This window comes from Furipterus horrens, unplaced genomic scaffold, assembly GCF_987537825.1.
Source record: "Furipterus horrens unplaced genomic scaffold, mFurHor1.1.pri manual_scaffold_3, whole genome shotgun sequence".
Taxonomy (NCBI): Eukaryota; Metazoa; Chordata; class Mammalia; order Chiroptera; family Furipteridae; genus Furipterus; species Furipterus horrens.
In genome coordinates, this window is record NW_028327173.1 from 6507844 (window position 1) to 6532043 (window position 24200).

A 24200-nucleotide genomic window follows, 5' to 3' on the forward strand; every position below is an offset into this window, starting at 1 on the left:
AACAGCAGAGCGGGGAGCCCGACAGTGGAAGTGTGAGGGTATAATTATTTGCAGCTTTGTAACTGAGCTGAGCAGATTGAGATTCCTCCACCGGAAGAGCCTTCCTCACCGGGCCCACGAAAGATGCTGAAAAAGACCCTCTCAGCTGTGACCTGGCTCTGCGTTTTCATCTTGGCCTTTGTCAGTCACCCAGTGTGGCCACAGAAGCCCCCTAAGCGCAAGACACCTGCGCAGCTCAAAGTGGCCGCCTGCTGCGAGGAGGTGAAGGAGCTCAAGGCCCAGATCGCCAACCTCAGCAGCCTGCTGAGTGAGCTGAGCAGGAAGCAGGAGAAGGACTGGGTCAGCGTGGTCATGCAGGTGATGGAGCTGGAGAGCAGCGCCAAGCGCGTGGAGGCGCGGCTCACCGAGGCCGAGAGCAGGTACTCCGACATGAACAGCCAGATCGACATCATGCAGCTGCAGGCAGCGCAGACCCTCACGCAGACCTCGGCAGGTAAGGAGCACGCGTCCTCGTCCTCGCCACCTCGCTCTCAGAGCACCCAGTGTCCACTGTCTGTAGCGTTGCTTCTAGACAACCTGGTCGTCAGAACAATTACTGGGGGTCCTTTGGGGGTATACTTTCTCGGGTACGTGCTATTTTCTCTTTACTAAAGGCTTACGGAGTATTTCTTTTGCTTTCTAATGTTCCATAAATGTACCCAGTACCTTCACAGGTCTCTTTGATTCACACAATGTTTCAGCACACTGAAGGTATGCATTACCACCTGGGAACACAGAGAGGTTACGCAGTGTGCCCAAAGTCACACAGCAAGTCTTGGAAAGAGGGTTTGTGCTTCCTGATTGGTCCCCTTCCTTACCCAGAGCTGACAGGCTATACCCTCAGTACTAAGGAATCAGGAGCAAACACCAAAACCAAAACACCTGTTACTCTGGAAGCAAAGTTTTCTGTTTTGTTTTTGTTTAAGATTTTATTTATGTATTTTTAAAGAGAGGGGAAGGGAGGGAGAAAGAGAGGGAGAGAAAAATCAATGTGTGGTTGCCTCTCGTGTGCCCCCAACTGAGGATCTGGTCCGCAACCCAGGCATGTGCCCTGACTGGGAATTGAACCGGTGACCCTCTGATTCACAGGTCGGCGCTCAATGCACTGAGCCACACCAGCCAGGGCGAAAGCCAAGTGTTGCTAAAAACAGTTCTCTTATGTCTCCCACGTCTAGTGGAATGGGCCTCGGTGGAATTTCGTGTCCTCCCTCTGCAAACCTGGCTCTTCCCACTGGCTCAGAATGAAGTGTAGAGACATTGCCCAGAGCCTTTTGGAGAATCCCTTTGTGTTCCGGAAAGGACAAGCTCCTCAAGTTTCCTCAGTTCTGATCCTTCTATTTTCCCCATGATCTCAAATAAAATTCTCCCTAATGATAAAGGAAATAAGAAAATGTAACGCTGAAATTTGGAGTTCTGGGAGGTCAAAAATAAGACTGTTTTCTCTTGCAAAATAACTTTCAGTTTCTGGTTTGCTTGGCTCAGATAGGCCAGTGAATTTATCAGAGAGAAATTTGGTTTTCTGAAATTATCAGTAAATTACTAGTTGGAAGGAGCATATCCTACAGATGCGTCATTTCTTATTGATATAAAAACTTTTTGGCCCTGGCTGGTGTGGCTCAGTGAATTGAGTGCCTGCCTGTGAACCCAAAGGTTCGATTCCCAGTTGGGGCACATGCCTGGGATGCAGGCCAGGTCCCCAGTTGGGGACGTGCGAGAGGCAACCGATTGATGTATCTCTCACATACTGATGTTTCTCGCCCTCTCTTTCTCCCTGCCTTCCCTTCTCTCTAAAAATAAGTAAAATCTTTAAAAAAACAAAAACAAAACCTTTTTGGTCACACTATAAGTCAAGAACAAAAAACAGAGTGAGTCACTGTTATCTTAGTTCAAATGAAAAAGTTTTAACATGAAATTGAGCTTAAAAGTTCTGTTATCTAAACCAATGTGTGTAAATTATTCTCTAAGCATATACTTCCTGACCCTCGGTTTGGGACTAGAAAGGCCTTCTCAGGCCATTTTCCAGACAAGGGAGTCCGGATTTGGTCTGTGAGATGAGACCAGACATGCAGAAGGCCAGGCTAGACAGATGAACCTGCCCGGGCCGCTTCCTGCTCCTCCAAACAGAGGGTCTTCTCACCTCCCAGCAGGGAGTTTCTCGGAGTCAAACGCAGCTCTCCTGCCAGGCCTCTTACTCCTCTTGCCCAGGACCACACTCCTTACTTTCCTTCCCCATTACCAGGGGCTGGGTCGCCTTTATACTGTGTGGGCAGGCAGACCCTTGCAGAAAGCAGTAAACTGATGCTTTCATGGGTAACAGGAAGGGAAGAATCTGCCAGCAAAGGCAAGCCTTTCCCCTCCCCATCACGCTCTGCCTAAGACGAGCCCACGGCAGAAGTGCTGCGTCTGCCAGCTGTGCATCCTTCTCGGAGGCCCAGTGCGACAGTTGCCAAGAGAAGCTCCTGAGACACGGAAGGCAGAAGGGTCTCTGGTCAGTGAAAGTTCCTGCTCGCTGAACCCCATCAGGAAAGGCTGCCCCTTCCACAGTGTCTTCAATCTTAGAACAAGGAACCAACCTGATATAAAGCAGTAGCCCACAGGGCAGCCAGGGAAACATTTACACTGACCCCAGAGAGAAAACCAGCCTGTCCACGGCTCTCACATCCTTGTTCCAGTAACGAGCCAGGAGCAGTATCCCAGGGCTCTGCAGAGCGCACCTGCATCTGTCCAGCGGTGTGAGGTTCAAAGCGGTGGGGGTGGGGGAGAGGACGGTTACAAATCTATCTCTCTTAATTAGGACCCCAGTGGCCCTTACCTTTGAAAAACAAAACCAACCAACCAACCGAACAAATCAAGAACAACAAAACCAGACTCTGTGAGATGCTCATGATCACCTGGTAACAGAGGCTGGCTGTCCCAGAAGTTGGAACTATTAGAGCATCTGTTACGTGGCCCTCACACACTGTAATAATTCCAGAATTTGTGGCCTGGAACGACCGCAGGATAATTTACTTTGGAGTAAGACTGAAGTCTCCTGTTTGACTGTCCCACTGCTGCTCTCCAGGTGGAGGGCTTCCCCGTCCCTCAGTCCCATGACCAGTGAAGCCAAAACACACCAGCTCTTGGTCTCCCACATCCAGACACTGTCTATTAGTGAACACTCATGAGGATTTCATGGTAGAAATGACGTCTTGTGCTTAGACTTCCCATTTCTGTGTAGCAGGAAGGCCTGCCTGCCAGGGAGCCCGGGTTTGCATGCTCACTGCTGTGGTCCGTCCCTTTTGTAGATGCCACCTACGACTGCTCGTCCCTCTACCAGAAGAACTACCGCATCTCTGGAGTGTATAAGCTTCCTCCCGATGACTTCCTGGGCAGCCCCGAGCTGGAGGTGAGGCCATCACCTCCCACTGCCCGTGTTCTATCACCTGTCCTCTGCGCCCTCAAAGGGACAACAGGGCTAGTCAGAGTCTAACAAAATGGAAACTCAAGATAGAAACAAACAGGCCAACTACCAGGGAGCTATCCAAACACTCCACTTACAGGGGGGACATCCAGGCATCTGCTTTGCCTTTTCAATTCATTATCAACTGAACGAACACCAATCTTCTAACGTAGGTTAGCTAATTCTAGAACCACCACCTAACTAGCTAAAAGCTCCTGCCGTGTCCCAGAGCAGCTAGTCTGTGGGGGAGGAGGAAAGAGTTTTCCCTTCTAACTTGATGAGCACTTCCTCGTCCCCATCCTCCATTTTGATCACGCTTCCTCAGCAAACCGCCGCTGCCCCAGCCGGGGAGAACCATGCCACCGCGAGCCTGTGCACACACCCCTGGCTCTGCAGGGGTGGGAGGGAAGCGAGGCCCACCCTCCGCTCCTGCCTCTGTGGGCCCCTGACCAGAGCGCCCCCTCTGCCTCAGGTGTTCTGTGACATGGAGATGGCAGGCGGCGGGTGGACCGTCATTCAGAGACGGAAGAGCGGCCTCGTCTCCTTCTACCGGGACTGGAAGCAGTACAGGCAGGGCTTCGGCAGCATCCGTGGGGACTTCTGGCTGGGGAACGAGCACATCCACCGGCTCTCCCGGCGGCCGACCCGGCTCCGTGTGGAGATGGAGGTGAGCACAGGTCCTGGGTCCCAGGACGGGACCAGGCCACCACGCGCAACGGTGCGCACCTCTGGGGGCGCCGTTCCTGTCTCACTCACGTTAGGCGTGTGTTCTTATTATGATGGCTTTCTTTGAGGTTGGGGTGCACTTGAGAAAGAGGAGGTTCTTTCCTATTTTTCAGAAAGTGAGGCTGCAGGTGTACAGGAAGAGGCTGTACTCAGGTCAGAGCCCTGTTGTGCAGCAGTCGGCGACCTGGGGCACAAGGTCCTCTGCGTGTCAGCCTTACTAGTACTGACTGGTGACTCTCATCAAAGGCCTGGAAGCATCACTATACGCTCAAATCACTCTTAGGACATCTCTAAGTGGGAGGCTGTAAGAACACACACCTGCACCTCACGAACAGGGAAGTGAGGGGAGGCAGAGAGAGATACTCACTAATCGGGGCCGTAAGGTGACTCGGAGAGAAGTCTGGTCTGGGACCCTCGTGTCCCGCTTCCCCGGTTTAGAGGGAAAGGAGTAACAATGCCCACTAGAGTCCCTGCAGCGGAAGGAAGGACGGCTGAGGCGGGAGGCGGCGGAGGAGCAGGGTAGGACGCAGGGACCCGCTGCAGCGTTTCTCAGGCTCTGCCCCCTCCGACAGGACTGGGAGGGCAACAGGCGCTATGCCGAGTACAGCCACTTCGTTCTGGGCAATGAACAGAACAGCTACCGCCTCTTCCTGGGGAACTACAGCGGCAACGTGGGGAATGACGCCCTCATCTACCACAACAACACCGCCTTCAGCACCAAGGACAAGGACAACGACAACTGCCTGGACAAGTGCGCGCAGCTCCGCAAAGGTGAGGCGTCGGGGTGGCGGGAGGGGCGGGCCCACGCCCTCGGTCCCACCCGAAGAGAAAGCGTGAATTGCAGCGTTATGGCTGACGCCCCGGCTTTGGCATTGCCTTTTTCTGTCGGCTCTGACCGCTTAGCTAGCACCCCCAGAACAACTAACCCGCCCCCGCAGGCTGGCCTCTCGGCCGCTCCCGCGGGCGGGGATGCGCTCAGCTCACGGGCGCTGCTCTGCCTCCCGCGCCAGGTGGGTACTGGTACAACTGCTGCACAGACTCCAACCTCAACGGCGTCTTCTACCGCCTCGGGGAGCACAACAGGCACCTGGACGGCATCACCTGGTACGGCTGGCACGGCTCGACCTACTCCCTCAAGCGGGTGGAGATGAAAATCCGCCCAGAAGACTTCCAGCCCTGAAAGGGGGGCCTGCCGTGCCGCGGGGCTGGAGCAATGGAGACAGGTGGAGGCTGGGCAGGGCGCAGCGGGACGGGGGACAGAAAGGGTATGGATGGGAATCAGCCCATCGTCTCCAATGAGAGCGGAAGTCTCTGAGGAGCACGACCCACTGGTATGTACCCAGGACGTCACAGTAAGCGGGACGAAGCGTTTGGACACGACGGGCCCTGGCACACACTCCTCAGGGGGCTGGCCTGAGTGCACTCCCTCTGCCCTGACCCCCAACATAGCAGCAGCTTATCTCTTTTCCATATGATTTTCCTATGAAAAAAGTAATTGTGAGACGACTTGACCCGTTTTCTATCAGGCCTAACTAACTAAGGTTGGGTGAGGGCAGAAAACAAGTCCCCCCGCTAAACAGAACCATGTTATTCTGATTCTCAAGGACAGGTCCTAGGCGTTCGAGAAAGGAGTGAAAGAAAGGAGTGAAAGGGGGTAGTGGAAGAGAGGAGTTTCTATTTTAAATCCAATAAAATTGCCTTTAGTCTACACATTAAAAAAAAAAAAAAAAAAAAGACAAAAACTGTTCGGCTGGCGGTGAGCTGACCCAGGATGGACTTGACCGGAGGGAGCTCCGGGGCACTGGCGCCTCCCCTCCGGTCTCCCCCACGGCGCAGCACTGAAAGCAGGAAGCGGGTCTGGGGGTGGCCGGGGAGCCCAGCAGGAGGCAGGCTAAGTTCCCTCGGGGATCCTTGGACAAAACTGCCTGAAACAATTCACATGCAGTTTACAGATTTATCTATTTTTATTTACTCTAAAAGAAAAGAGCCTGAAGAGCTTCCTCTTTTGCCTACAAAAACTGGCTGGAACATGAAGACAGACACACGGCACTATGGTTAATAACTCACGCTGTTTATAAGCATTTTGCTTTGTAAAAATAAAATATAGATTGTTTTAAATGTTCAAAGTTTCTTTTTCCTTTTCTACAATAAGCTTTTAACACTTGTTCGTTTTTAAATGATCACCATCACCACTTAAGAGCACGGTGAAAAACCTAAGTGAAAATCAGCGGGGGTGGAGAACGGGGAGAAAGGGACTGAGTCTGTTGAGTCTTCAGGAAAACCACGGGAGGAGCAGGCGGCCACAAGCCACCAGAGGAGGGACTTCACAAAGGGCAGCCGGCACCAGCAGAGGCAGACGGGGCCGACCTGCCTGAACCACGGAGGCCCACGCCGTCACCTGGCTCCAGAACACTTTGCAAACCACTTTCCGCTCGAGCAAACTAACACATGCAGCGAGGGGAAATATCTTTAGCCATAAGAGATGGCAAATGATGTGCATTTTTAGAAAGTCGTTTTTCCTTGCCAGTATTTTTTAATCGTCTCTATAGTGCTTTGGTTGTTGGGAACCTACTTAACCTTAAAAACAGAACCTAAGGGATTTTCAAAGAAATAAACTGAGCAGAGAAGAAGTACACTGGACTGGGGCTTCTCTTGGGACAGGCGCTCAGACAGAACCCTCCTGGGCAGGCAGGGGAATCTGAGATGCTTAGCAGCCAGCACAGTACTTCTAGAAACAAGAAGATAAAAAGACCAGGGTGTTAGAAGGAGATGAAGAGAAGGGAGAGCCTAAGACGCCTTCGGCAGAAGTACCTAATGATTCCCTCTCCTTTCCTATAGGCCCCACTACAAAAACAAAATGGATGCTCTGGGCAACAAAAGCTAAAACAAACAAGTGGGGAGAGAAAGAAAAGCAGGTGCTATGGACTGGCTGTATGTCCCCCGAATTCTATGTTGAAGCCTAATCCCCAAAGTGATGGCAGCTGGAGGTGGGGCCTTTGGGAGATGTTTAGGCCATGAGGGTGGAGCCCTCATGAATGGGATTAGTGCCCTCATAAAAGAGACCCCACAGAGCTTTCCACCATGTGAACAGACATCTGCAACCTAGAAGAGGGTGTCACCAGAACCTGACCAACCCGGCACCCCGATCTTGGGTTTCCCAGTTTCCAGAACAGTGAGACATAAATATTTGTTGTTTGAGTCACTCAGTCTGTGGTAATTACAGCAGCCTGAATGGACTAGGTCTGCAGGCCACCAGACCTTATCTTAATGCTATAGGCTAACCAAGTAAAGGGGGTGGTGGTGGTGGTGGTGGTGGTGGTGGTGGTGGTGGTGGTGGTGGTGGTGTGTGTGTGTGTGTGTGTGTGTGTGGTGGTGGTGGTGGTGGTGGTGGTGGTGGTGGTGGTGGTGGTGGTGGTGGTGGTGTGTGTGTGTGTGTGTGTGTGTGTGTCCAAATAATCAAATACCCATTTAATCCTCTGCTCCCCTAAGAGGCAATTATACTCAATGATATATGTGAGCTGTGAGCAGAGGAGTATAGTTTATCTTGTCCAATGTTGGCCCTGGTTTGGGGATTACACGTGGATTCAATGTGTCCTGGAGCAGACGGGGGAAATGTCAATAGGTAGGAAGACCGACAGGTCGATCCAGCAGCAAGAGAACTATGCTGTCACCGCAGCACAGCTTTTTCAAATAAAAACTCAGAATCAACTGTGCAAAGATGTTTTTGTGTACAATAAACCTGAGTGTTTCAAAAAGAATTTAAGGGAGTTGATGCAAATGTATATGCTTGAGTGAGCTTTAAAAACTGGACGAACAGTGAAGAGAAAAGAAGAGGAGGAAAAATAAAGCGGGGGGTGGGGAGGGCAGCAGACAGAACAGGAAAGCTGCCTGAGGCCCGGCAGGGGCGGGCCAGGAACCAAGCTGTGAGCAGCCACTGTGAGGAAGGGGGCCCCGGCTACCACGGCAGAGCAATGTCACCAAGACCAGGCCAAAGCAGTGGCTCAGGGACCACAGCCGCCACCGGTCCGACCACTGGGAGGGTTTCCACGAGGCACACCGCAGGGCTGGCCAGCGTTGAGAGCCCCGTCCTTAACAGCAGTTTTGCTTAGACCTGTTCCTGAACACGTTCTTCCGTGAAAGTGGTGGCAGAACATGGCAACGGCGCTTAGGAAAAGCAGTTTTAGAACACTGGGAGGAAGAGCTACAAATGGAAACAAAAAGGCGCGGGCCTTTCGATCCGGCGACCCCACCCACCGAAGGGAGGCGAGCTGAGCTGAGTCAGACAGGAACCAACCACCGAGGCTCCAGGACTGGCTTTCCCAGGGAAGAGGGGCTTATTTGTTCTCTGAAAGCCAGCATTAATCTGCAGGGAACTCTGAGGACTTCCTTTCAATTAGATCGGCTTAATCAGTTATATGAGCTTGAACACTTTTTCCAGGCTCCTGACTATTTCCTTTCTACTATAAATCTGCATAAACATTAATGCTTCTATGACTTCTCAGATGTGGGGGGAAATCTGGGATAGGATGAGGGCGGGTTCAGAGAGGCACCAAACAGAGAAAGGTGAGCAGGGAAGTTAATGTGCAAAACTACCTACTTGATGCCCAAGTTACGACGTTCAGTTACCAGGTATTCTATGAGTTACCAAACACGACTGCAGAAACTAAGCCAGAGGTGGGAGCAAGCAGAGCAGGTTTTCACCTCTCCTGGGCCCAAGGTGAAACGGAAGCTTACCCCACAGGACAGCGTGTTTCTAAAACACCACGTGGAATTTTAGAAGTCAACATTCTCTCCAAGTCCAATTAGTTGGGCAAAACCACAACTCTATTTCTATTTTTCTGGTCACTTTTTAAAGCATCTAAAGGAACACTTTTTAGTATCTACTCCGAAGCAGAGCGAGCAGAGAGCCTGGCTACTCAATTATGTTCTCAAATAAAGGAAGCACCACACACAGCAGCCTGTTTCGGCCACAGCAGAGGTACCTCTTAGCCAGGTGATTTTTCTTAAACTATCTGTAGTGCAATAATGAACCGTGCTGGCATTTACATGAAGATAATTGGATCCCAGAGTTAACAGTCTCTGATAATCATTAGGGTAAGTGACCAGTTCTCCAGGAGCCAGAGCTAACATTTCAGGCTGCTTGTAACTTCCTAAAAGCAGAAAATTTATCAAACAACCTATTTTTTCCAGACCCAGAAGACTCAAAACCCACCTATGAGAGAGGACAGAACATAAGCAAACCAGGGGGAGGACCACTGACCCTCAGACGTGGCTCTTCCTTTTGTACGTACAGAACTCCAGAGGAGGTGGGCACCGGCACCAATGCATGCGGTGAGTGAAAGCCCACCTGCCTCTGCGTGGCCTCTGGGGCCCAGGGCCCCATCCTCCCTGCTCCTGCCCCAGAGAGCACTGCCTAACCCAGACAGGAAACCTACTTCTCCCTGCCTGCTATGGAAACGGAGCTGCTTAGACTGACTTCATTGGGACAAGCAAGCACAGGTGGGAAAACAACAGGAGCCCAGGTGTCCAACAGAAATGACGACTGTGGCTGGAACACTGGGGCGAGCCACCTACAACCACATCTCATTTAAATGTGCTGACCAGACCTGACGGCAGATCTCACGGCGCAGAAGCCTCCAGGGGACTCCGGGGAACAGGCAGCAAACAGTGGGAGAAGAGGGGTCACTTGAGACGAAGGCAGCGATTTAAAAGGGTCTGCAGCGTACCTGATGAGAGACTCCAGGATGGCGGGGGTGGGGCCCTTCTGGAACTCCAGCTCTTTGTAGTGCAGCGCCTTGGCGTACGCTCGGCACTTGGCAGCCCTCTCACCCAGCAAAACAATGCCGTTGTCGTCTCTCAGTGGCAGGGGGCCCTGGAGGAGAGCAGAACCCCATAGCATCGGAAAATGGCAGGCAGGGCACAAGCAAGAGTGGGCCATGTGGGTGCTTCTCCCCTCCCACCAGCCAGTTCCCTGTCAGGCTCCATCTGGGCAACGGGCAAAAATCTTACCTTGTCACTGTGCTCCATGAATTCAGCCAAGTTTAAGAGGGTCTGTGTGACTTCAGCAATGTCCTGCGAGGTGAGGGCCAGTTCGATGCTTCGGATGAGTTCATCCTGCTGGTCTTCATTCAGTTCGGACCAGCAGGACACAAACGCAGCATTAAAGAGGTCCCTGAAGGTGGAGAGAAGCAGAGAGCGAGGTCAGAGACACCCATCATGCCTCTGCCTGGGGCAAAGTCAGACCTGACAGTCTGCTCCCACTTTTCAAAATATAACCAGAACCCTTTTTGTGGATGGTCATAAACAAAACGACAACAGAACTTAAGAAGCTAGAAGCAGCAGAGAACAGACCCCAAGTCCGTAAGTCTTAAAGCTTCTCGAAGCCAGTCCCTTGCAGCTGGGGCCTTGCAGAGACCTGGAGCCAGAGGTGCCATTTCTAACGTTACTACAACTATTTTAAATCACTACAGCATCGTGTGGCTGGCCATATTTGCTACCCTTGACATCTGAACTTTAATCTTACCCTCCCTTTTTTAAATGGGGGGGAAGGGCAGTTGGAAACAATAGAATATGCCTGTGATGTATAGAGCTTTAGCATTTGATAGCTCTGCATCCATTTTTGTTACATCAAAAGATTAAATCAGACCAATGTATATAATTTTGGAATATGATGGAAAAAACAATATTTGAAATTCGAAGGATAACATAAAGATGGAAAGAAGTCCCACGGAAACTAAGAAATAAGCTTTCTGCTTGACGTCTGAGGCCGCACTGGATACCAAATGAAAACACACGGCATGATGGGGATAAACACACATGTGCATATCATCACACGTCTCTTTCAGATAACATTATGCTCGAAAGTGATTTGGAGCAGAAGAGAGGTACGCCATGCCAGCCAAACATATGAAATCTGCACACTACAGAAACAGAGAAGTCCTAGGAACTATTTTTAAAATACTCTAAAAACACTTGAAAGAAATGGGATGATCCAAATCACAGCATGAAAGCCCCAGTCCCAGGGACCGTCACTAAATACGCAGCTAAGGCACCACCGCCTGCTAGACACACGCCGAGAGCAAACCAGCTGCGCCGCAAAAGGTGAAATGAATGCCTTGCTTTCTGCTTCTCACTCTGTTAATTAAATCACCACGTGATGCCTAATTGTGAGTAACCATTGTCCCCTGTAGAAAAGTTTGGAAAACAGAGGGGAAAAAAAGAAAAGAGAAAATAATCCCTTCTTAAACCTTCCTACTTAGAGATAATCATTGTACTCATTTCTAATCTTTTCCCTCTACATACTTTCAAGAGTTGAAATCACACATTTATAGCATTTTGTATTCCCTTTTATTCACTTACATTACACTATAAATCTTTTACGTACATTATAACTTTTTATAAACCAGATTTTTAATGGCTGTTTAAGATTTACTATTTAAAAGTGTTTTTTATGGCAAATTCTATCGTCCAAAGATGGCTACAACGCTCTCCTGTTGCATATGCTCTTCTAGGCGGTGCTGCTCCCCCTATCACAAGGCGGTACCCACACTCCCCTTGCGGGGGGTGGGCCTTTGCTGCACGGCAGAAGTGACACTACGTGACTTCCAAGGACAAGTCATAAAAGCGCCATGCACTTCCTTGGGGATGCTCACTCCGGGACACAGCCAGTGTTCTCTGGGGAAGCCCAAGCAACCCTTCAAGGGATTCATGCGGAGCGGAACCAAGGTCCTCAGCTGGCGCTGAACGTCCGGTCCATACTCAGCCCCAACTTACCAGACATATGAATAAGCCATCTCGAAAGCAAATCTCCTAGCTCCCAAACACCCCCACTGACTCCGTGTGGAGCAGAGACAAGCTGTCCCCACAAGTCCTGCCCAAATCACAGGTTCATAAGCAAAATAAAGGGACTGTTGCTTTAGGCCACTAAGTTTTGGAGTATTAGTGATGCAGCAATAAATAATCAGAATATATTATTATTGGGAACAGGTTATATTAAACTATTATATAGTTGTTTTCAGAGTTGCAAATGACTTTGTAAGTTTGTAATTAAAATTTTGGATCTAAACATACTAAGGCAAGGGCTACTAGCAAGGTCAGAATGGATGCTTCTCCTGCAATATAAGCTTTTTCAATTTGCCTTTTCCTCTACTCCCCCCACCCCAGAAGTTAGCGAAACTGAAAACACTAGTCCTTTTACTGATTCCTATGTGTCATTTTCTATGTGCGGATCCTCTCAGTCCCGATCGGAAGCTGGGAGGAGGGAGCCCTGACACATCGTACCTGGCCATCGGGTTGTAGGCCTGCGCCAGGGCCCAGCAGGAGCGCAGGGAGGGCGACGAGGAGTCCTTCAGCAGCTCCAGGCTCAGCCGCCTCAGCCACTCCAGCCAGTCGTCTTTGGAGACCCTTCTGGCAGCTCCCCAGGCCTGTAACCCCACAGGCGACAATGGAAAACCATGAGCTTCAAGGGCCAATTGTAAAAGGCCCTCGTCTATTTAATGATTAGTCCACTTCTTTGATTTATAGAATTAAACCTCACGATAAAATTCCCCCAGAGCACAAGTACAAAAGAGTAATATTTAGCTAAAAGCCATAAAGCAAAACTAGCAACTTCTAGTACACACCACGGTAAAGAAAAAGCCTGCTTTACAACTCATTTGTGCTGAATTCTACCAGCAAAGCAGAGAGGTCTACAGACCCAGAATGGGTGGGACTGTCACATCTGGACTGCACTCCCCTAGTGGCCTCTGGCACTCTCTGTATTAGGACACTGGCTCATCTGATGGCGCAGTCACACAGGGAAAGCGGAAATGCTCAGGTTGACAGCATCAGGAGTCCTGTTACAGTCAGGTGAGCAGTGAGCCCCAGGTACATGGCGCCATGGTGGCATGAGACCAGAGGGGGAGAGCAGATTAAACTTTTACTTTCTAGTACATGCCCTCCGCCCTTCCTCAAGACTCTGAGCCCTCCAGGAACCAAGAGTTACTCCAGGGGCAGCTGAGAGAGGTGGATGGAAAGACTGAGGCTCTAGAAATGGGGAGCACAGTGCAGTGGCCAGCATCCATGCCCTGGAGCTCAGCAGCTTCATGCAAATCTGGCTGTCCAACCTCAGGCAAATTCCTTAACTCCTCTGTGCCGCAGCGTCCTCCTCTGTAAAATAAGGATAATAGTTCCCATCTCACAGGGTATCTTCAGGATTAACTAAGTTTACATGCATAACAAATACGTAACAGTGCTTTGCACAGTTACTGCTGTGCACCTGTTACTCTGAAGCTAGAAACACCTGGTTGGAACCCTGCTTCTGCCACCCAGCAGCTGTGGCACTATGGGCAAATGGGCAAATGACTTGTCTGCTGCATTTCAGCCCCAGTCTCCCTCATCTGGGGATAATGTTATCTTAAGGGCCTAGCTGGAAAAGATGAGCAAAAATATGGTGGCAATTATTATCCAAAAGACATCTCTTTGAATTGGCCTGGCCCTATTAAATCCCAAACTTGGAGATTTATTCTTAAAAGATTTCTCTAGCAGAGACATGTTGATCCTCTCTAAACTAGGGAAATCATATAAATTACAGAACTTCTCAGGTGAAGTGGTCCCGGGAGTGAAAGAGACCCCCACATGCTACAGCACCCAACATCAGTGACTCCGCCCTCACCTTCCTGGGATAACTGGAGATCTGCTGCTGCTTTTGGTAAGTTACCAATGAGTGACATTACACAACTAGTATTTCATGTCAGCAACTGGAGTAGAGATACAAGTACAAACTAAAAAATAATTGCATGAAGGAGTCTCACTGAGTGTACAGTGAGAACCCCTGAACTAGAAGGAAGAGTAAAACTAGATACCAAAGACTTGTGTGTTAGACCCGCTCTGCTGAATGAAATGGAAATACCAGTCCTTTTCCGTCCATGGATTTCTGCCCCCCCCCCCCCCCCCCCCCCCCCCGGCCAATGGGTCTCTGGATAGCTGTACGGAGGTCCACAGCATTTTAAAAGCTGGACATACACAAGAAAGCACTATTAACGTCTTTGCCCTCTGATGACGTGAGGCCAAGCCTGGGTAAGGGAGAGGCAATTCCGCACAGCGGTTAAGAGACTGAGCTCTGGAGCCACAGTACCGATAGGTCAGATCCTGGCGCCACCACTTACTAGCTGACATCAGGCAAATTACTTAACCTTTCAGGTGCCTCAATGTCCACACCTATAAAATGGGGATGGTGATGACGGTACCTAAATCACAGTGTTATTGTGAAGATTAATGAATCACTTTAGTATGTAAAGTGCTCACGACAGTGCCCGGCCCACGGGAGGCACTCAGCAAACGTCGGTAGTGTCACTGCTATCGTGGTTGCTACCATCTGATAAATGGCAGCAAACAGGTCTTTCAAAAATGATAGCCTAACGGACAGCTGCACAATCTGTCAGGCTAAGTCCCTGACTTGGGTCTTCCCCTGCTGTTCTTTAATTTAAACCATAATCAGCTCTCTCAGTTCTCTGGGTTCTGTAGTGACTGTTTAAACACCAGTTTTAAGCCAGTTTTCTTCTGCCCGCTGCCCCCTGCCTGCTGCCTGCCTCATCTGGTAGCGCTGGTGCGGGCGGGCGGAGTGGCAGCTGACTCGTTTAGAAGGTAAGCCGGACAGATGATCCCAAGGCAGCAAAAGCTGCTGAAAATCCTGGAAGGCATTCCACAGGTATATACAGACAGTTTTCATGTTTTCTGTACCCTGTAAATCTTCCATTAGCACAGCCAACCGACATGTGACTGAGATGGCCAACTGTTATTTTGAAAGCTGGTTAAAACTGGTAAATATATCAACCCCCAATTATCATCACATAAATATGTAGAAGCACACTTTCCTTTTTGATGAAATGGAGCTGAGAGGCTGCTGTGTAGGGTTTTTAGAACTTGATCCTTCTCTCAAGTGAAATAAACTAGACATTTCATTCTTTTTACTGTTTGGTAATGGTTATGCTTATTTTCCCAAGTCCTGGGGAGAAAGCAAAACTTCCTGGAAGCAAGCTAGACTACTGGGGAATTTCCTAAAATAGAGACAAAAGCTCTAGAGCAGGGTGAACAGCCGCCTGGTTGGAAGGACATCCTGGACCTGGGCAGGCTGAACACATCTGGGTGGAAATGGCCTTTTTGCCTGGCTCTTCCCTCAAGTGTGAGGTGTCAGCAGGGTGGCCTCCACACTGCCTGGGACTGCCAGGTGACGGATGAGCTTTCTGTTCCTTCTGGAGTCTGGGACTAGAAGTCACAGGGCCCACATCGGGAATGCTGCGTGCCTCCTGACGCAGGGATCCCCACCGTGCAGCGGAAACCAAGTCTCTCTCTCAGCGGTGCTCACTCTAGAGCAAGACTGACAGCACAGCCAGTAATAAACCCCAAGGGCTCCTACTGTGTGTGAACACGTGCAAACTGGGCTGTGTTCACATCTTGACGGGCCTGGCCAAGAAGAGAACGGGTCAGCTGGGACCCCGTCCTGCCCCGTTTTGCACTTCGACCTGCTGACCCACATGAAGTGCAGATGCCTTGGGTCAGCTGCCAATAAAAGGACAAGGAATATCGTGCTCAAATCCAAACCACGAGCTGCTTACAGTCAGTCCCCAGAGGCACTAAAGACTAATGCAACATGGGCAAAAGCGGCAACCTGGTATATTCATTTAGAAGTCAGGGATGCGACTATGATTATTCTGCTCAGGCCTATTACAGAGGTTTTGAAACTGCCTGTTTTTAAGTGGATGACCGACTCCATGGTGAGGAGCGGGTTACGTCCGAGGCTTTGGTCAGCACAGAGAATTCAGTACTTGTTTGCAAAGACCAAACACCTCACTACTCAAAGTGTGGGCCATGAGCCGGTAGCATGGGCACCGCCTAAGAGTTTGTTAGAAATGCAAAATGTCAGCCCTGCCCTTGCTGGGCCAGAATCAGAACAAGCGTTTAACAAGCTCCGCATGAGTCAGAGAGCCTGAGACATTTAAGAAGCACGGCTTTAAAAGAGCCCCCATCAGTCTCAGTGCTAACAAGGGGCTCACTGGCTGTGTTCCATTCACGTAAAGATGTTAATTGCAACAAAGTGTTCTATTATCAAAGCTCCAAGGGAGCATAAAAGGACACTTTGGTCTTTATTTTCCCTCTAATAAAAAAAAATTACAATTCAGGTATCCTGAGAAAGACAAAATGACCTAATTTCATGGTATCTACATTTTTAGAAAAACACTTGGGCTGGTTTTTGGTTGCTTTAAACAAAAGGTTACACAAGCCCTGGCTGGTGTGGCTCAGTGGATTGAGCACTGGCCTGTGAACCAAAGTGTTGTCTGTTCGATTCCCACTCAGGGCACAGGCCTGGGTTGCAGGCCAGGTCTCTGGCTGGGGGCATGCGAGAGGCAACCAACTGATCCATAGTTCTCTCCCTCTCTTTCTCCCTCCTTTCCCTTCTCTCTAAAAATAAATAAGTAAATTAAAAAAAAAAAAAGGTTACACGAGCTGAAAGTTTTGAGCAAGAGAGAGGAGCAGGGTCCTCCTTTCCCAGTCTCCCAAGGAACGAGGGGCCTGCCTTTTGGAGGTTGATGGTGCTGACATGCAGTTTCTTCATGGGCCCTGTTTCCACTGGCCCACTAGCCAATGCGTCCCCTTGGCCACTCCTCAGCATCCGATGCTGGTAAATCAAAGGGTCCTCCTCTTCATCGGCCAGGGTGTAGCCCTGCAAAGAGAGATTTGTAGACAAAACCTGCAATGCCACGAGGTGCTCCCAGTTTAGAAAACACCCTTAAGCCTTGGGAGGTTCACACCTTGGGCAAGAGCCAGGATTTAGTCGGTATGGCTCTGCACACGGACAAAGGAGACTGTATTCCCACTGGAGACCAGCCCCTGTGGTCACTCTTGGTCCCTGACAGGAGTGTGGGCATGCAGCTGGCACAGAGAAAGCCACTGTGAGCAAGGATAAGGTGACGAGGGCAGGGGCAGCGAAGAGCCCGCAGCCTGCACTTGAGTGGCCAAACAACCAAGAATGGTTTCTACATTTTTAACTGGTTAAAAAAAAAAATCAAAAGATTAATATTTTGTAACACGTGAAACTAAGTAGGATGTTACTGGTATGCAACCAGGCTCGCTCGTTCACGTGGCTGCTCTCAGGCTGCAGCGGCAGAGCTCAGGGGTTGCAGCGAGACCGCGGAGCCCGCCAAGCTGAGACCTGCACTGTCTTTATGGAAACAGCTGAGGACTGAAACGGTAGCTACGCCCCTGCAGCGAAGATGACAAGCACACTGAGAAGAAAGACAACGGGGGACTCGGGAACAAAACAAAGGGCAGCTCACCTTGACGATCCTGCAGATGAGGACGTCGTAGCGCTGGTGGTTGATGCGGTGTCGCACCAGGACTTTGTTCACCATTGGAATGAAAATCTGGTACTGTAACAGGGGCGGAGGGGATGAGCAGCCATTACTTTGGGGAGTGGAAAGGAGAGAAAGTACATTGCCAACAATACTTCACAGCTACTTCTTCTGGGATTGGGGCTGCCTCTGCGGCATCCAGAAGAATCACTTTTTGCCCCCTCTGGCTATAAATCTATCCCCATTCATCTGCCGTCTGGGTTACTGCAACAGCCTTTCAGCAATCCCTCTGCTCCACTCCTGGCCCAGACAATTCCTCCACATGGCATTGAGAGTAATCCTTTAAAAATATTAGGTCTGATCATAGTCGTCCTGTGCTCAAAATCTTCCAAAGACTCCTAGTCTTGGCTCAGACTAAAAGCCAAAGTACTTACAATGGCTGCACCACTGATGGGCCAACGGCACCAGAATCATGGGGGCAGGGGGTGGGGGCTTCTGAAACCAGTGATGCTGGCTCCACAGCCGGAGTTTCTGGTTCAGTGGGTCTGGGCTGAGGCCAAGAATCTGCATTTCTAACGAGTTCCCAGCTACGCAAATTAGGACACTGCTCAGCTGGGGTCACATTCTGAGCATCGCTGGCCTACAGCACCTAGTTTCCATGCCCCGCTTCATCCCTGCCTTACCCCTGACATTTCCCGAGCACTTTCCCCCCGCTCCCTCCTCTGAAGTCACGCTGCCCTCCAAGCATGGTGCCATCTCCGAGCCCTGCATTTGCTGTTCCTTCGGCCTGCATCCAAGTCTCCGGGATCAGGCCTTTACCTTAAGTCTCTGCTATAATGGCTTCTCAGAGGTCTTCCCTGTCTGCCCTGACCAAACAGCATCTCTCCCACTGCCCCGTCACTCTTACAAGACAAACTGGGTTTATTAGCTTTGCTTCACTGGAATGTAAGCTCCGTGACAGCAACACATCACTCTGTTTACTCTGTGAGCCCTAGGGCAGCACGTAGCCCACACACGTGGCTCAGTAAACATTTGCTAAATACAATAAATGAAGGAAAAAAGCGCCACCAGCTCCTAGCTTCCCGACAGAGGTGTGAGGCCTACAGACTAACGGAGAAGTTCAGAGTCCTCCTCCCGAAGGCAGGCAGGCGAGCAGGTCTGCTTAGGCTGCCTCACCTTCTTCCCCAGCTGAAAGACGAGCGAGGACAGCGTGTCCATGGCCGTGGGGCGCAGTTCCGGGCTCTGGTCCAGGGTGCGGACAATCGGGTGAATGATGCGGGAGGCATAGTCAGTGAAGTCCAGGGACTCCGTCAGGCGGTCGACTGTCTCCAGTGCGGCCCTACGACAACCGCCAACGTACAGCCATTGCTCATACACAGTCCCCAAGTAAGGAAGCGGCTGAGAGTTACCTCCGCCATGGGCACCAAGTGGGAAGGGACAGCTTCTGTGGTATTGTGGGTGACATGGATCCAACATATATTCCAGTGGGGAGAGGACAGTTAAATTTCCACAGGGCTGGGACATCACTACACTAAAATAACGGGAGTTGAAATAACAACAAAAAGGTGGCCTGGTAACTTAAAAAGGACACTTTCAACAGAACATTAAAAGCCTGATCATGGTTCGTCCCAAAGGGCAGGTGCTTACTTCCGAGACGGCAGTGGAACTTCAGGGGCGTCAAACAGCTTCACGATGGGGGGCAACAGCAAGTGCAGATAGTCGTCGAGGTTGGCGCCAAACAGCTGGATTGCGGCCAGCAACTGCGGAAGGGAGCAAAGGCTCGGCCCCGGCCCGGTACGGCCAGGTGCCAAGTACCGACGTACGTGCAGGGCAGGGCTATGGACAAGTCACTAAACTTCTGGGGGGGCTCTGAAAAGTCTTTATTAAGTGGCTTTGAACTACGTTCTTTCGGTAGCATTTTCTCCCCTCGTTTTATTTTGCTTATATATTACTTTGCTTTCCGTTTTATTTCAACTGGTAAGGAACCCATTGCCGGACAACAGAGAAATTCGGCCTGGGATAAAACATTTACCAAGAACATCTACCAAAGCATAAGGATAATCAAGGAGGACTGTAAAGACTGCACAGCGTAAGCTGTGTGCAGCACGTATTATGTTCTTTGGATGCAGCCTTGTGGATCGGGCCCCACCCTGTCACTCAGAGCAGGGTCTCACCTCTTAGCTGACCTTGATGGATGCTGATGACATCTCTAGAAGATGCCCTGGCTACTCACCTTGATGGAGACGATGCGGCCTGGGCTGTTGTCATGCATGAAGACCCGCAGCATGTGTGGGATCAGCTGGGGCAGGTAGAGCTTAAATTCACCCCCAAGAGCGACCACAATTTGCTCAATGAGAAGAATGATCGTACTCTGGATTGAGGTGTTCATGACCCAGAATTCCTATAAAGAGGGAAGAGACAGGAGCAAAGCTAGGTTTCCCTCTGCTGAAATAGGAACCAAGGAACTGAGATGGCCAAAAGGAGGAAACATGCAATGAGCACAGTCCACCCCATCCTCCTCTCCCTGGGCCTCCTTGTGTCCTGTCGCAGTGACAGTGAACCAGTGAAACTGCGCTCCCCTCAATGCATGAGGCTCCCTGAGCTTTGCACACGCTGCTCTTGGCCTAGAACCCCACCCTCTGCTAAGCCCTATCTTCCTGGCGCTGGCCCAAAACCCGCTTCTCCTCCGAAGGCTTCCCTATTCTCCTTCAGGGTCCACTTGGGGTCCCTTTGTCCTCCTCTTTTCCAGCACCTGTAATACTTCATTTTCTTTACAACCTTCCTGCACTAGACTGTAAGCAGGTAAAGTCTACGAATGCCTTTGATCCATCTGTGTCTCCCCAGCATCTAACAGAGCACCTGGCATGTTCCAGCCACCCAGCGCACCTTTACAGGATGAACAAATGTCCAAGTCTACATCACTTGGAGCACTCAGGTCACCCAGGGTGGATTCTCTACTTTGGGTGCCACCTGGTTTCTCCCAGAGGGCGATGTCATTGACCCTGCTGAGTTTAGACTTTGCTAGTTATCATCTGACAACTGTCCTGTATCATTTTCAGGCCTGGATAGTGCCACAAAATGAGCACTTTTCTATACCTGCATAATTACATTCTACATAAGTTACTAAAATAAAAACTTGGTCGTCTGGCCACAGATCCTGCCTCAGCACTACAAGGCAAATTGGTCCAAGTCTCGGGCTCTAGGAAAAGCTGTCATTTCAAGTCAACTAAAAAAGATAGCTGCCTCCAGTCTTATTTAGAAGCTCCAGAGTAGGAGACTTACTGAGAACAGAAACTCTGGATGGCAACACATGCCTATTAATACTCTTGGGCCCCCAAATAATTCAGAGTAGAAATCAATAAAAACAAAGGATAACTCCTCAGGAGAAAGGCTTTATAGAAGCATAAGCTATTTTTATTTTAAATTTTTTAAAACATAATAGTTTAGAAAGTGAAAACCATACTAAAAGATACTGGTAAAACGTTCCTTCTGAAAAAGCTATTTTTCTCTAGATAAAGAAGTTTTGCCGAAGAAACACCACAGATTTCATGGTCTCCAGTTTGTCTGATGTTTGTGCACTGAGACTCCACTCAGCCTTCTTCAGAGAGCCATCACCCCCATTACCATCGGCTCCTCACAGGGGCTCCTCTGCCTCAAAGAGGCTGGGCAGCCTGCCCAGGGACGAAGGCCGGGTGACTGTGCGCAAAGGCTGTGCCCTCCCCAGGCCCGAGGGAGCTCATTAAAGCGCCGGGGACCCACAGAAGGGAGAAAAGTCCTGCTGCGTGCCCTCTGCCTGGGAGAAATGAAAGCTGTGTTTTGCAGGTGTCAGGCCCCCTGCCTCACATCCCAATGTTTTGGTCACCAGTCTTTTTGGGGGATCAGTCGCAGGTGACTTCAGCTTCACACCACAAGCACACCGCTTCCCCCGTGCCCTGCCCCCGGCACCAGGCTCTGCAGCTTTCTGCCTGACTTCACTATTCCGAGCCCTCTGTGGCAGGAGGCCGGAACGGAGCAGCTTTAATTATTCATACATGCAGCGGCTTTCAGTTCAGAGACCAGCCACTCTGATTTGAGTCCTGCTGCTTCTTCCAAGCTAACTACAAAGGGCTGGTGGAGAAGAACAGCGATCACTGGGAGAACTGTCTTCTAATTCTTTGAGGACACAGCCATCTCTGCAAAGCAACCTTCCCAATAGACATTTAAGTTATATAGAACAGCAGGCCTCCCCTCAAACAGAAACTCGCCACTGCCCCCCGTGGGGTGTCCTCTGCGTCTGCTTGAGGCGCGCTCTGAAGCCTGGGACGAGAGCCCCGCACATGCCACTGTAGGCCACAGCGGTGCCCACGCTTTGGAAGGGGGCAGGGTAGAGTGTCGCCTTCTTCCTCAGAGCCGGACAGGAGTCCATCGTATCCGAGAGCCCCCGGAACACCCAAGCCCGGGGCTCTCAAGGCCACGGTTCTCTGGGCTTTCCTGGGACGAGCGACATGCTGTTGGGATACTAGGGTGAAATGGCTTTGCTGTGTGTGAGGCAAAGAACTCAAGAGCCTATTTCTGGCAGAACAGTTCCCTCAGGTTCTTCCTCAGACTCCACACCTGTCCTCTCGCCCCTGGGAGCCTACAGCCAACAGCCCCCCGCTCCCTTCCATAGCCCAGTGGGACACCTCCCTCCACTTCGTACTCGGGTGGTAAGAGCTCCACCCCGACCCACGGGAAAATGCCCACGCTACCCAAACCTGCTTCTGAATATTTCTTGACCCAAACGCCAAGGAACAGACCAAAGCATTAACTTCTACTCACTCTCATGAGGGTGACTATTTCATCCATGTAAGGTCTGATGTGGCTCTTCACAAAGGACACCAACATGCCCAGCTGCTGGAACAGAAACTGAAACGGAGAAGAGGTCAGCAAGTTGGCACCGCGCGGGGCCTGGAGCTCCAGGGTTCTCCCCGAGCCCATGGGAACGAAGGAAGACAAGGATGGAGTCAGTTTCCGCGCCCCCCCACCTACTGAGGGTAAGTTTCAAACCAGGCTTCAGACCTCTGATGGGGCAGGGGGAGGGGGAGGGCTAGAAACAACCGTCGATGGCTTTACACACCGGGCACCCCAGCTAGTGCGCGGCAGGGGCTCTGGGGCCGGAGGGGCCACTCTGAGCCCTCCTAGTGCCTGTTAGCCGTCGGGAGCGTCCCCTCACCTCTGCGCCCGGCCTCCGCACTGGGAAAGCAGCAATAACAGTATTTGTCTCACAGGCTTGTCATGAGAGTTAAGGGGGACGATACCTGGAAAGCACTAGAATGGGGACACAAATGTTGCTAAGCGCTCGATGAACACCAGCCACTACTGAAGGATTTCTGGAGTCACCAGACTTGAAGATGAACGTGAAACCTGAATCAACTGTAAATGTACCTTTTGTTTATTCAGGCCTAAGTCACTACCACTCACTTTCTAAAGTAAATGTGGCCAACAATTATGGCCACTGGAGTTCACTTATAGTAATTAATTAATGAGGTCTTAATTAATTAACTGTCTCTAAGAAATTATAAATCAAAACAGCCAGCAGATTGGGGAAGCAAATTGGGGAAGGGATGGGATAAGCAGATTCTATCTAGGTCAGTACCCTGCAATTGTAAGAAAAGATGTCATCCACTAAATACAGTTGGGAAAAAGGAGGCCTTGGGGAAGGGAAACCTCACGTACTTCCCAGGTTAAAGAGGTCTTCGGGGTGTAGTTTTTATTTTGTCAAGATCTTCAGATAGTGCTACGCGTCCATATTAAGTAGCAAATCACATTCTAAATGCCCCTCCCCAAATATTTTATAGCCCTCTGTGCCTTTGCTGCCCTCCAGTAACAAGAATAATTTAGTGCTGGACATACATATTTCCACCCTTATCCACATCCTGACACTTGGCTAAATTTGGAAGGAGGAAAAAGAGTCTCAAACAGTGAGTAACGAGCGCACAGATCTCGTCACCTGAAGGGGTGGGGCTGACAGGACCCGCAGGACTGGGCTCCAGGCGAGCTCGGACTAACTCTCTAGCGACAGCAACAGCGGTGGAGTCTGAGGGGTTAGAGCCTGGTCGCCGCGTGGTACAGGCCTGACTCAGAGCCATCCCCACCTCTGTCCTGGACCCCTCCTCACAGACCATGGCTGGCAGGTTTTGTGAAACGGTCCCTCTGCAGGTACGCCTCAGAAATCAAGGAACATGGGGATGCGAGGCTCTAAGAATAATGGTTCTTTAGTTACATTTCTGCTGTGCAAAACCGGAAAGAAGGCAGGAGATCTACCGTGGAGGAAAAACAAGGCAGTGGGATGGCAGGGACGGCAGGGACGGCCTGAGACAGAGGACAAGTGGGAGGCGACAACAGAGACAGCACACCCACGCAGACAGGCCCAGTAATGAGCCCGGCACACCCATGCACACGGGCCCGGTAAGGAGCCCGGCACACCCGTGCACACGGGCCCGGTAAGGAGCCCGGCACACCAATGCACACGGGCCTGGTAAGGAGCCCGGCACACCCGTGCACACGGGCCCGGTAAGGAGCCCGGCACACCCGTGCACACGGGCCAGGTAAGGAGCCCGGCACACCCGTGCACACGGGCCCGGTAAGGAGCCCGGCACACCCGTGCACACGGGCCAGGTAAGGAGCCCGGCACACCCGTGCACACGGGC

The 24200-nt window shown here is 50.8% G+C and overlaps 2 protein-coding genes across 2 annotated transcripts in view; one reads left to right on the plus strand and one right to left on the minus strand.

Annotated features, from left to right (window-relative positions):
* Positions 1 to 24200, minus strand: part of MTOR (mechanistic target of rapamycin kinase) — a 114088-nt gene that overhangs the window by 59759 nt on the left and 30129 nt on the right. The window contains exons 19-27 of the mRNA XM_090268590.1: positions 22330 to 22416; positions 19766 to 19933; positions 19180 to 19292; positions 18709 to 18871; positions 17518 to 17610; positions 16758 to 16904; positions 12485 to 12627; positions 10214 to 10376; positions 9931 to 10076 (exon numbers count right to left, since the gene is read on the minus strand). Of these exons, the coding sequence (XP_090124716.1) occupies positions 9931 to 10076; positions 10214 to 10376; positions 12485 to 12627; positions 16758 to 16904; positions 17518 to 17610; positions 18709 to 18871; positions 19180 to 19292; positions 19766 to 19933; positions 22330 to 22416 (1223 nt within the window). The remainder of the gene's footprint in view (positions 1 to 9930; positions 10077 to 10213; positions 10377 to 12484; positions 12628 to 16757; positions 16905 to 17517; positions 17611 to 18708; positions 18872 to 19179; positions 19293 to 19765; positions 19934 to 22329; positions 22417 to 24200) is intronic.
* On the plus strand, positions 108 to 5837 carry ANGPTL7 (angiopoietin like 7). Its single transcript, XM_090271453.1, has 5 exons — positions 108 to 493; positions 3324 to 3424; positions 3951 to 4145; positions 4777 to 4975; positions 5215 to 5837. The coding sequence occupies exons 1-5, from the start codon at positions 124 to 126 to the stop codon at positions 5382 to 5384; spliced, it is 1035 nt and encodes a 344-aa protein (XP_090127579.1). The 5' UTR covers positions 108 to 123; the 3' UTR covers positions 5385 to 5837.

Bases quoted from the DNA above. Each gene is read 5' to 3' on its own strand.
- ANGPTL7 (XM_090271453.1), top strand. From the start codon at position 124: ATGCTGAAAAAGACCCTCTCAGCTGTGACCTGGCTCTGCGTTTTCATC. The intron at 494-3,323 runs GTAAGGAGCACG...TCCCTTTTGTAG, and splicing joins CCTCACGCAGACCTCGGCAG to ATGCCACCTACGACTGCTCG. The intron at 3,425-3,950 runs GTGAGGCCATCA...CCTCTGCCTCAG, and splicing joins TGGGCAGCCCCGAGCTGGAG to GTGTTCTGTGACATGGAGAT.